Source organism: Scomber scombrus, chromosome 7 (genome assembly GCF_963691925.1).
Source record: "Scomber scombrus chromosome 7, fScoSco1.1, whole genome shotgun sequence".
In the NCBI taxonomy this organism is placed as follows: Eukaryota; Metazoa; Chordata; class Actinopteri; order Scombriformes; family Scombridae; genus Scomber; species Scomber scombrus.
The window spans coordinates 32,645,718-32,657,814 of record NC_084976.1 but is presented as its reverse complement, the minus strand read 5'-3'; the positions used below and the strand labels follow the sequence as shown (position 1 = coordinate 32,657,814).

Genomic DNA, 12,097 nt, shown 5'->3' with positions numbered 1-12,097 from the left:
TCAGTCGTCACAGAGCAGCAGAGCGAGCTCACTGCGGTACAGTTTCCCTCCGTCTGATAACTGCATGATGGACGACCGATAGAGACCAAGATCTGCAGAGTCCAGAACCTGCAGGACACACACACACACACACACACACACACACACACACACACACACACACACACACACACACACACACACACACACACACACACACACACACACACACACACACACACACACACACACACACACACACACAAAGAGAGAGAGACTGTTTGATAAATAAATAAACTAATAAATAACAGATTGAGACAAACACACAGTGAGAAACTTCAAACCTTCTTGTTGTTCTCACACAGATCTCTGAGGAGAATGTCGAGCTCTGCTTCATCAATGAATCCACTGCCATCCTGAAACACACACACACACACACACACACACACACACACACACACACACACACACACACACACACACACACACACACACACACACACACACACACAGATATCAGCACTAAACATTCATTAAATCAGTCTGACACTAACAGAAGCAAAGTGAAGGAAACTGACCTGATCATAGAGATCAAAGGTCCTGTTGAACTGATGTCTGGACATCTTTATTCCCTGAGAGAGAGACAGACAGGCAGACAGACAGACAGACAGACAGACAGACAGACAGACAGACAGACAGACAGACAGACAGACAGACAGACAGAGAGACAGACAGACAGACAGACAGACAGACAGACAGACAGAGAGACAGACAGACAGACAGACAGACAGACAGACAGACAGACAGACAGACAGACAGAGAGACAGACAGAGAGACAGACAGACAGAGAGAGACAGGCAGACAGACAGACAGACAGACAGACAGACAGACAGACAGACAGACAGAGAGAGACAGACAGACAGACAGACAGACAGACAGACAGACAGACAGACAGACAGACAGACAGACAGAGAGACAGACAGACAGACAGACAGAGAGAGACAGACAGACAGACAGACAGACAGACAGACAGACAGACAGACAGACAGACAGACAGACAGACAGACAGACAGACAGACACATATATTGAGATACTGTATAAACTGGAGCTCAGTGTTTCCTCTGGACAGTCAGACTCACCTCAAACCTGAGCAGGAAGTTCTGTTCATCAGGCAGCAACCTGCACACCAGTAAAGACCTGTTTACACCAGTACACACCAGTATATACCAGTACATACCAGTACACACCAGTACACACCAGTACACACCAGTACACACCAGTACACACCAGTACATACCAGTACACACCAGTACACACCAGTATATACCAGTACATACCAGTACACACCAGTACACACCAGTACATACCAGTTTACACACCAGTTTACATACCAGTACACACCAGTACATACCAGTACATACCAGTTTACACACCAGTTTACACACCAGTACACACCAGTACACACCAGTACACACCAGTACATACCAGTACACACCAGTACACACCAGTTTACACACCAGTACACACCAGTACACACCAGTACACACCAGTTTACACACCAGTTTACACACCAGTACACACCAGTACATACCAGTACACACCAGTACATACCAGTTTACACACCAGTACACACCAGTAAATACCAGTACACACCAGTACACACCAGTACATACCAGTTTACACACCAGTTTACACACCAGTACATACCAGTACACACCAGTACATACCAGTTTACACACCAGTACACACCAGTACACACCAGTAAATACCAGTAAACACCAGTACACACCAGTACACACCAGTACATACCAGTACACACCAGTACATACCAGTTTACACACCAGTACACACCAGTACACACCAGTAAATACTAGTAAACACCAGTACACACCAGTACACACCAGTACATACCAGTTTACACACCAGTACACACCAGTACATACCAGTACATACCAGTTTACATACCTGGCCATTTCTGCCAAGCAGAGCTTTCCGTCACCGTCTGAATCAAAAATCTTCAACTGGAAAAAAGTCAAAACACCTGATTCACAAGTTCTGCTCCAAATATAAAGAGTTGTTGTTACAGTGTTACTACAGCGTTACTACAGTGTTACTACAGCGTTACTACAGTGTTACTACAGCGTTACTACAGTGTTACTACAGCGTTACTACAGTGTTACTACAGTGTTATTACAGTGTTATTACAGTGTTACTACAGTGTTACTACAGTGTTACTACAGTGTTATTACAGTGTTATTACAGTGTTATTACAGTGTTACTACAGCGTTACTACAGTGTTACTACAGTGTTATTACAGTGTTATTACAGTGTTACTACAGTGTTACTACAGTGTTATTACAGTGTTATTACAGTGTTACTACAGCGTTACTACAGTGTTACTACAGTGTTACTACAGTGTTATTACAGTGTTACTACAGCGTTACTACAGTGTTACTACAGCGTTACTACAGTGTTATTACAGTGTTACTACAGCGTTACTACAGCGTTATTACAGTGTTATTACAGTGTTACTACAGCGTTACTACAGTGTTACTACAGTGTTACTACAGCGTTACTACAGCGTTATTACAGTGTTATTACAGTGTTACTACAGCGTTACTACAGTGTTACTACAGTGTTACTACAGCGTTACTACAGTGTTATTACAGTGTTATTACAGTGTTACTACAGCGTTACTACAGTGTTACTACAGTGTTACTACAGTGTTATTACAGTGTTACTACAGCGTTACTACAGCGTTATTACAGTGTTATTACTGTGTTATTACTGTGTTATTACTGTGTTACTACAGTGTTACTACAGTGTTATTACAGTGTTATTACAGTGTTATTACTGTGTTATTACTGTGTTACTACAGTGTTACTACAGTGTTATTACAGTGTTATTACAGTGTTACTACAGTGTTACTACTGTGTTATTACAGTGTTACTACAGTGTTACTACAGTGTTACTACAGTGTTACTACAGCGTTACTACAGCGTTATTACAGTGTTATTACAGTGTTACTACAGTGTTACTACAGTGTTACTACAGTGTTATTACAGTGTTACTACAGCGTTACTACAGCGTTACTACAGCGTTACTACAGCGTTACTACAGCGTTACTACAGCGTTACTACAGCGTTATTACTGTGTTATTACTGTGTTACTACAGTGTTACTACAGTGTTATTACAGTGTTACTACAGTGTTACTACAGTGTTATTACTGTGTTACTACAGTGTTATTACAGTGTTACTACAGTGTTATTACAGTGTTATTACAGTGTTACTACAGTGTTACTACAGTGTTATTACTGTGTTACTACAGTGTTACTACAGTGTTATTACAGTGTTACTACAGTGTTACTACAGTGTTATTAAAGTGTTACTACAGTGTTACTACAGTGTTATTACAGTGTTACTACAGTGTTATTAAAGCGTTACTACAGTGTTATTACAGTGTTACTACAATGTTACTACAGTGTTATGTAGTAACACTGTTTTCTAGTAGTAGTTTATTTCATTAAACAATTATTACTGTAGTATCACAGTCTCAGAGTATAATGAGAGTACTACTGTAGTATTACTGTAGTATTACTGCAGTACTACTGTAGTATTACTGCTGTACTACTGTAGTATTACTGTACTATTACTGTAGTATTACTGTACTATTACTGTAGTATTACTGTAGTATTACTGTAGTATTACTGCAGTGCTACTGTAGTATTACTGTAGTATTACTGCAGTACTACTGTAGTATTACTGTAGTATTACTGCAGTACTACTGTAGTATTACTGCAATACTTACAGTTGCTGCTGTGTACTCGTCCAGCTTCTTCTGGTCACATGTTTTTTGGTTCTTCAGCAGCAGATCCTTCAGGAAGTTCTTCAGGACAGTTAGGATGACATCATGTTAGCTTCCTGTATGAATCTGTGTTTTAGCATCATGATGTCATCAAGCAGCTCTCACCTTCAGCTCATCAGCCTCAATGTAGCCGCTGTGGTCGACATCGTAACGCCTCCACGTCTGCAGAGACACCCGAGGGACGAACACACAGGAGACACACAGGAAACATTCAGGAGTATTCAGGAAACATTCAGGAAACATTCAGGAAACATACAGGGAACATTCAGGAAACACGCAGGAGGAATTCAGGAAACATCCAGGAAACACACAGGAAACATTCAGGAAACACACAGGAAACATTCAGGAAACACACAGGAAACATTCAGGAAACATTCAGGAAACATTCAGGAGACACACAGGAAACACACAGGAAACATTCAGGAAACATTCAGGAAACACAGAGGAAACATTCAGGAAACATTCAGGAAGCACACAGGAAGCACACAGGAAGCACACAGGAAACATTCAGGAAGCACACAGGAAACATTCAGGAAGCACACAGGAAACATCGGATCAGGTGAGTCGTACCTCCAGGAACTGAGAGGCGGAGCTCAGCTGCTGTCTGAAGAACAACAGGAAGTTCTCCTCAGTGGGAAGAATCTGAACCAGCTGAAAACACGAGGTCAAAGGTCAAACACGAACAGACCAGACTGCTGGAGTCTGTCTGTGAAATGTCTCCATGAATAAAACTACTGTTATTATTCCAGTATGAGTCACTGATCAGCTGATTATTATTATTCACAGAGCTGATCATCAGAAATAAGTTACAGAGTTCACGTCTCTTTTTTACATTAAAACAATTTCTGAGTAAATTCTGGTGAAGTTTGAAGATGATATCAGAACAGATTCACACATTTTGATGTTGTTTGATTCAGTCGATTATTTCATATAGTTATATATATAACGTTCATTCTTCTTCAGTTATGATGAAATGTGGTCATGAACTCACTTCAACGAGTCCGATCCTTCGGTGTGACGTCTCCTCGTATTCACTCACAAACTGTCTCATCCGATCCGTCAGACCCTCAAACACAAACACACACGCTCACTATTTATCATTAATATCAGTATATAAACATTTAATACACTGTTTATAACTCACTAAAGTCTGAATCAGTAATCTCTTTTAAGTTCCTTCTTAAAATATACTTTCATCAGCATCTCCTGATTTTATTTTTTGAGTTTTAATTTTCATTAAATTGCTTTTATCTCCTTTGAATATGGTTTGAAATGTTTTTACTCATCAAATTAACCTAAAAGTTAAATGGGTTCAATACATTTTAGTTTTTGAGCAGATATCATGACACAAAGTGACCTCTACCAAACAGTGGAGCAGAACTACAAAGGGTTAAGTTTCTGTACTGTTGCTATGGTAACCGCATCACGTTAGATATTCTCTTTGAAACCTCTGAACCTCATCCAAAATTCAATTAATAAAGTTTCAGTTTTATTTAGTTTATCTCCATTTTTCTCCTTGTGTGAAATCTAATGTTGGTGTTTAGTGCTGCTCTCTGGTGGACGGTGACGTGTATTACACCTCCTCACTTTGGTTTACTGTGATTTAATATTAACGAGGCAACAATTCATTCAGGCACTAATGAGGGAAAGCTGAATAATTACATGTGTTTTAAATTAATTGATCAAATGTAAATACAGATAATAATGTGAGTATTTTACTTTATTTATTTGTTTCATTTATTTTTAACAAATGTTCCACACAGTCCTGCTGCTTCTTTGATTTCAATACAAACAAATTAATATTTTCAGATCATTATATAAATGTATATTATTGATCATTTGGGACTTTTGGAAGCTCGATCAGTTAACTGAAAAACTAAATCAAACTAAAAAATGATTACTTTTATTTTTGGTCTATAAAGTTTCAGAAAGACAAGAAACAATCATGGAAATAATTGATTATAATTTCCTGTTAATGAACTGACTCATGGTTTCAGCTCTACCTGCAGACTGATCAGGTGAACATGTGACTCACCAGTCCGGCCTGCTGTCGAGCTTCTCGCAGCTCTCTGATGAAGCTCTGCAGCTCTTTCCCTTCGATGAATCCGTTTCCTGAAACACACAAAAGAAGATCAGCTGACAGCCGGCGATGTCATCGTGTGACAGAAAAGACTGCAGGTTTACCGTCGTTGTCGTAGTGATGAAAGATGTCCAGAAACTGAGAGGCGGAGATCTCCACTGCCTGCAGGAGGGAGCCGGCCATACTGGGAGAAGACTGGATGTTACCGGGAGCAGACTGGATGTTACTGGGAGCAGACTGGATGTTACTGGGAGCAGACTGGATGTTGTGTCCTCAGTGTTGGACTTATGACTCTCTCTCCTCTCGGTGGGGGAATAAAAAGCTCGACTCTCAGTGGGGTTCATAACACCCACTGCTACAGAGAGACTCAGACACAGCAGGTGAGACAACCTGTACACCTGTCTGTCCACCTGTCTGTCCACCTGTCTGTCTGTCTGTCTGTCCACCTGTCTGTCTGTCCACCTGTCTGTCTGTCCACCTGTCTGTACACTTGTCTGTCTGTCCACCTGTCTGTCTGTCTGTCTGTCTGTCTATACACCTGTCTGTCTGTCCACCTGTCTGTCCACCTGTCTGTCTGTACACCTGTCTGTCTGTCTGTCTGTCTATACACCTGTCTGTCTGTCCACCTGTCTGTCTGTCCACCTGTCTGTCTGTCTATACACCTGTCTATACACCTGTCTATACACCTGTCTGTCTGTCCACCTGTCTGTCTGTCTGTCTGTCTGTCTGTCTGTCTGTCTGTCTGTCTGTCTGTCTGTCTGTCTGTCTGTCTGTCTGTCTGTCCACCTGTCTGTCTATGCTGAACACTGCAGCTGTGGTAAATATAAAGCAGATTTATTCATGAGATTTTCCTTCTCCTCCTCTCTGTTAGTTTGTCGTTCACAGCGTGTTTTTTTTCTTGCTCTCCATCTGCTGTCAATCACACCTGCAGCACACAAACAGGAAGTTGGCTCTGAGCCTTCATCACCTGGTGATCAAGCAGACCAGCCAGCCAATCACAGGGCCTGTTGTGCCTGTCAATCATCATGAACTAATTAACAGGCAGGAACTAATTAACTCCAACCTTCAGGAGCCGACAAGAGAAAACAAAATATACTGAAGATTAAAAACACTTGAACCAAACAAAGGGTTCAAGATGCGGCTGAAAGCTGGAGAAGAAATCCAGTAAGAGGACCTTTAGTGACCTTAAGTTATTCCTCAAGTCAAGAATGAAACTTTCAGCTCCAAATGTTTTATGCTGTAAAAAAAACAATGTAATTCTAAATATGAACAGTTAATTCATCTGTCAGAGTCTTCAGTCGTTAAAAGAAACTTTTATTGTGAAGTCACAGTTATACAACATCAACAGGAAGTTACAAATTCAAAGTGTTATGAAAGTAACAGAGGAGACGGCTGATGTTAGCATGTGTTGATGATGTTAGTGTGTGTTGATGCTCTGCTGCTGGCAGCGAGTGATGATCATGGTGGCCAGTTTCTGCAGAACCTCCGTCCTCATTTTACTGATCTCAAGAACTTCCTCATGGTTCACCTTCTCCTCCCGACTGTAGTCCAGAGACACCTGCAGGAAAAACATGTGTGTCAACGCCATCACACAACTGTCAGTCAACCTTCACAAAGACAGCTGCTGTTATTTTATAAACGGACCTTGTTGGTGATCAGAGACAGACCGAGAACTCTGAGTCCACAGTGCTTTGCCACCGTCACCTCAGGAACTGTACTCATACCTGAAGAGAGAAAACAGAAGGAATGAGAACACATTTATTCTCCTCATGAAGTCATAAATGTCACTTCAACTGTGACACATTGAAGGTAAATAATAAAGTGTTTAATCTTGTACAGCATCTGTTCCTCTTCGATAATTCACATGTGATTAAAAGGAGTTCTGTAAAGTGTTGTAACGTCGGCAGGATGTGAGTCATGTGACGTCATTAAGCATCGATACTGAGTTCCCAGGGTTCCACTCTGTCTCATTAATGTTTAATCAGCAGACAGATTTAATGAGAACCTGCTGATGTTCTGGTTTCTGCAGAATCCATCATGTGCTGCTGAGAGAAAGGAGCTGAACACCCGGATCACTGATCATTCTCTAAACCTTCAACCCGCACCAGGAGATACAGACTCTTTATCACCCTGTTAGGATGGTTAAAGGTGGTTGTTCAGTTGTATGAGCCTTGAATTAATAGAATTGCAGCTTCTGGTCGGTCTATACTTTGATAGAAAAAATGTTTCACTTCTCTTTATTAAATAAAACATTCAATTGTTTTTACCATTATGACCATTTTATACCTTAATAGGGGCAACATATCCTTGTGGAGATACAACTCATAACATCAAAAATGTATTAAAAATAAACATCTCATTTTCCATCCCTGCCTATTTAAGGGTTATTAATCGTCCATGATGTGATGCTGCAGCTCTGAACCAATAACCATGATGCTAACACTGAGCACAGAGACTGCTTCCTACCGAGGACTCAGCTGTACCACCTCAAAGACCTTTCTTAAGGACTCTAGACCTTTCTCAGGGAACACTTCAACGTCTTCAAAGGTCTCACAAAACATTTCCAGGAACTGTAAAACTGTCTGATTGTTCTTAACCCTGGACTCAACACCCTTATAAAGACCCCTGTAGAACCCTAAAACATCATATAAACATTTAGATCCCCCTCAATGAAACCCCCCATACCTGGAAACTCCTTAAGGATCCTAGAATCTTCTTGAGGACCTATAAAATCAATCTAAACCCCCTCGATCATTGCTACAAACCCAAGAAACCTTCTCAGGGACTCTGAAAACCTCATCAAGTAATCCTAGATTCTCCTCAAGAACCCACTGATCCTGTTCCAGACCCCAGACCCTCCGATGGGACCTTAGAAACCACAGCAGGGAATGTTGGGTCTCTTTAAAATGAAACCTGAAGAGTTCGGTTTAGACCTGCTCTATGTGTAAAATGCCTTGAGATGACTTTGTTGTGATTTGGCGCTAAACAAATAAAGATTGATTGAGGCTCTTTAGATGCTGTTCAACTGAAGGTTTCCACACTACATCTCCCAGAAGCCCCTGCTGCTACGCTGTGATTAAAGTCCATCAAAGAATGAGCAGTAATGTGAACACAGTTTAGATCTGATCAACAACGATCATCTCGCTGAGAGCCAATCAATGCTCTTCCTGCTGACTCACTAATGAGACTCGTTATAGCTCGTCAATTATTAACGAGCTCATCGGGAGGTTTGGTCTCCAATGACCAATTACTGAGGACAGAGTCAGTCTGTCTCTCTACCTGTCTGTCTCTCTCGTCTTACCCACGGAGTCACAGCCGAGGATTCGCAGCATTCTGGCCTCGGCGATGGTTTCGAAGTTGGGTCCGCTCACCATGCAGTAAACTCCTTCTCTGACGTAATTACTGCAGCCCAGCTCAGAGACGATGTCCAGAGTCAGACGCCTCAGATCCTTACTGTACGCGTCAGACATACAGGGAAACCTGATCCCAAACCTGCAGAGACACAGAGACATTCAGAGCTTCTTTAACGCTGAGCTGCAGGGTTTCAGGTTCGGTAGATTAACATCACTGAGAAGACAAACATCTTCTAATTTAAGGTGTTTGGAGGTGAGAGACGTTCAGCACTGATTCAGATTCTCTTTTATATTTAGATGTGAAGACGTTAAAACATCAGTGTTGTTTCATGATGAGCAGAGCGCCACCTGCTGACCACCTCTGTAAGAACAGACTGTCATATACACAGTGAACAGTTCTGAGCTGGTTTGTTTCATGAGAAAATAAAACACAGTGATGCAGCGTTTAGTCGCTCTACTGGAAATGTTAAATGATTTTGAAAAAACTCTTAGACTCCTAGATTACTAGAAAATAATAAACTCCCTGTATGTATTATTTACATATCCACCATCCATACATATACCTGATATGGTCGGAGGATCATGTTCTGCTGCCAGGCGGTCTAGAAACCGTCAGCAGAATTACGTCATATAGGGGGCCCAAATAACATAGATCATATCTGTCTAAATGCTGTGTGCCTTTCTATGATGATCCAAGCTCGTAAATAAACGTGCATTAAGAAAGAAATCCTGATTCAACCACTACTCTCACTCCCCAACAACAAACACAGTCTGAATCAGAATATCATCTGTACACTGAGCTGATCTATACACATCCAGAGTTATCAGAGTCTGAAACATGAAGAACAGTCAACAGTCGTCACATCCAGGCAGAGAGGACAAACATGTGATATAACAAGTCAAATCACATCTTGTTTATTTAATGCTGATAGGTTGATTTGAAGGAGCTTCCTGTTTCCTGTCTCACCGCTCGTCGTTGGGTCCACACAGCGGATGTTGTCCAGCAAATCCCGGCAGGTTGATGTGATCTTTCATGATCATGATGTCACCGACTTTAAAGTCAGGACAGATTCCTCCAGAGGCGTTGGTCACCAGGACGGTCTCCACCCCCATCAGTTTAAAGATCCGCACGGGGAACGTCACCTGAGACAGACAGGTAGATACAGACAGACAGACAGACAGGTAGACAGGTAGATACAGACAGACAGACAGGTAGATACAGATAGACAGGTAGATACAGACAGACAGACAGATAGATACAGACAGACAGGTAGATAGAGACAGACAGGTAGATAGAGACAGACAGACAGGTAGATACAGACAGACAGGTAGATAGAGACAGACAGACAGGTAGATACAGACAGACAGACAGGTAGATACAGACAGACAGGTAGATACAGACAGACAGACAGATAGATACAGACAGACAGGTAGATAGAGACAGACAGGTAGATACAGACAGACAGGTAGATACAGACAGACAGGTGGATAGAGACAGACAGACAGGTAGATACAGACAGACAGGTAGATAGAGACAGACAGACAGGTAGATACAGACAGACAGACAGGTAGATACAGACAGACAGGTAGATAGAGACAGACAGACAGGTAGATACAGACAGACAGACAGACAGACAGACAGACAGACAGACAGACAGACAGACAGGTAGAGAGACAGACAGTAGTTAATATCATGCTAACAGGGATTCGGTCAATACAACGTTTGGAGCCCAGAAATCGTGTCAGCAGATTCAGATTCATGTGACTGTTTTTATCCCAGAGGGGAAACAGACTCACAGAAAGGTCGAGCAGGTAAAGCTAACGTTGGTAACATAAGTGGAACAAAGCGTTCCTGCTCTAGAAACCAAACTGGACTTTAGTTTCACATCCTGGTTCCTGCTCTCATCAAACAGTTTCTGGTTGTTCTGCCAAACAAAACAAACGAGGTCACCATCCTGTTTACAGATGAGAGACTTTATGTGACACAGAGAGCAAAACTAAAACGTTGAACCTGGTTCAAAACGTGATGATGTCATCTGGTGAAACACAGAGAGCTGTTTCTGTTTCTGCTGTCTGAAGTCTGAATCTGTCTCTATTTGTTTTACCTTCACTCATGAACACGACCTGAGACCTGAACTCAGTCCCAACCTGAAGATACTCTCCTCAGCTTTAAAGCTGCAGTTGGTCTTATAAAAGTAACTATTTGTCATATTTGCCAAGACTGTCACTATATAAAGAGCATTACATGAAACTAGTAATCTGTAAAAAAAACAAAAAAAAAACAGGCTCATTTAGCCCCATCTACTGCTCCTACTGCACCTACCGCACCTACTGCATCTACTGCTCCTACTGCTCCTACTGCACCTACTGCTCCTACTGCACCTACTGCTCCTACTGCTCCTACTGCACCTACTGCTCCTACTGCTCCTACTGCACCTACTGCTCCTACCGCTCCTACTGCACCTACTGCACCTACTGCTCCTACTGCACCTACTGCTCCTACCGCTCCTACTGCTCCTACTGCACCTACTGCACCTACTGCTCCTACTGCACCTACTGCACCTACTGCTCCTACCGCTCCTACTGCTCCTACTGCTCCTACTGCACCTACTGCTCCTACCGCTCCTACTGCTCCTACTGCACCAACTGCTCCTACTGCTCCTACTGCACCTACTGCACCTACTGCTCCTACTGCATCTACTGCTCCTACTGCACCTACTGCACCTACCGCACCTACTGCTCCTACCGCATCTACTGCTCCTACTGCTCCTACCGCACCTACCGCACCTACTGCACCTACTGCTCTTACTGCATCTAC

The 12,097-nt window shown here is 42.2% G+C and overlaps 2 protein-coding genes across 2 annotated transcripts in view; both read right to left on the bottom strand.

Moving 5' to 3' along the window:
- On the bottom strand, positions 1-6,109 carry calb1 (calbindin 1). Its single transcript, XM_062423232.1, has 11 exons — positions 6,031-6,109; positions 5,882-5,958; positions 4,838-4,912; positions 4,417-4,497; positions 3,952-4,008; positions 3,790-3,867; positions 1,946-2,001; positions 1,120-1,159; positions 558-611; positions 324-395; positions 1-108 (listed from the first exon to the last, which is right to left on the bottom strand). Exons 1-11 carry the CDS (start codon positions 6,107-6,109, stop codon positions 1-3), a joined length of 777 nt encoding a protein of 258 aa, XP_062279216.1.
- A 1,115-nt stretch (positions 6,110-7,224) lies between these two features.
- The window catches only part of pnp4b (purine nucleoside phosphorylase 4b), a 7,888-nt gene continuing 3,015 nt past the window's right edge, over positions 7,225-12,097 (bottom strand). Inside the window, exons 4-7 of the mRNA XM_062422068.1 lie at positions 10,247-10,422; positions 9,228-9,418; positions 7,571-7,650; positions 7,225-7,484 (exon numbers count right to left, since the gene is read on the bottom strand). Of these exons, the coding sequence (XP_062278052.1) occupies positions 7,344-7,484; positions 7,571-7,650; positions 9,228-9,418; positions 10,247-10,422 (588 nt within the window). The 3' untranslated portion in view covers positions 7,225-7,343. The remainder of the gene's footprint in view (positions 7,485-7,570; positions 7,651-9,227; positions 9,419-10,246; positions 10,423-12,097) is intronic.

What these genes read in the sequence shown, in the direction of transcription:
- calb1 (XM_062423232.1), bottom strand. Translation starts at nt 6,109, where the DNA reads ATGGCCGGCTCCCTCCTGCAGGCAGTGGAGATCTCCGCCTCTCAGTTT. An exon ending in TCATCACTACGACAACGACG is followed by an intron (nt 5,959 to 6,030) that starts GTAAACCTGCAG and finishes TGTGTGTTTCAG; the next exon opens with GAAACGGATTCATCGAAGGG. An exon ending in ACGAGTACACAGCAGCAACT is followed by an intron (nt 2,002 to 3,789) that starts GTAAGTATTGCA and finishes ACTTTTTTCCAG; the next exon opens with TTGAAGATTTTTGATTCAGA.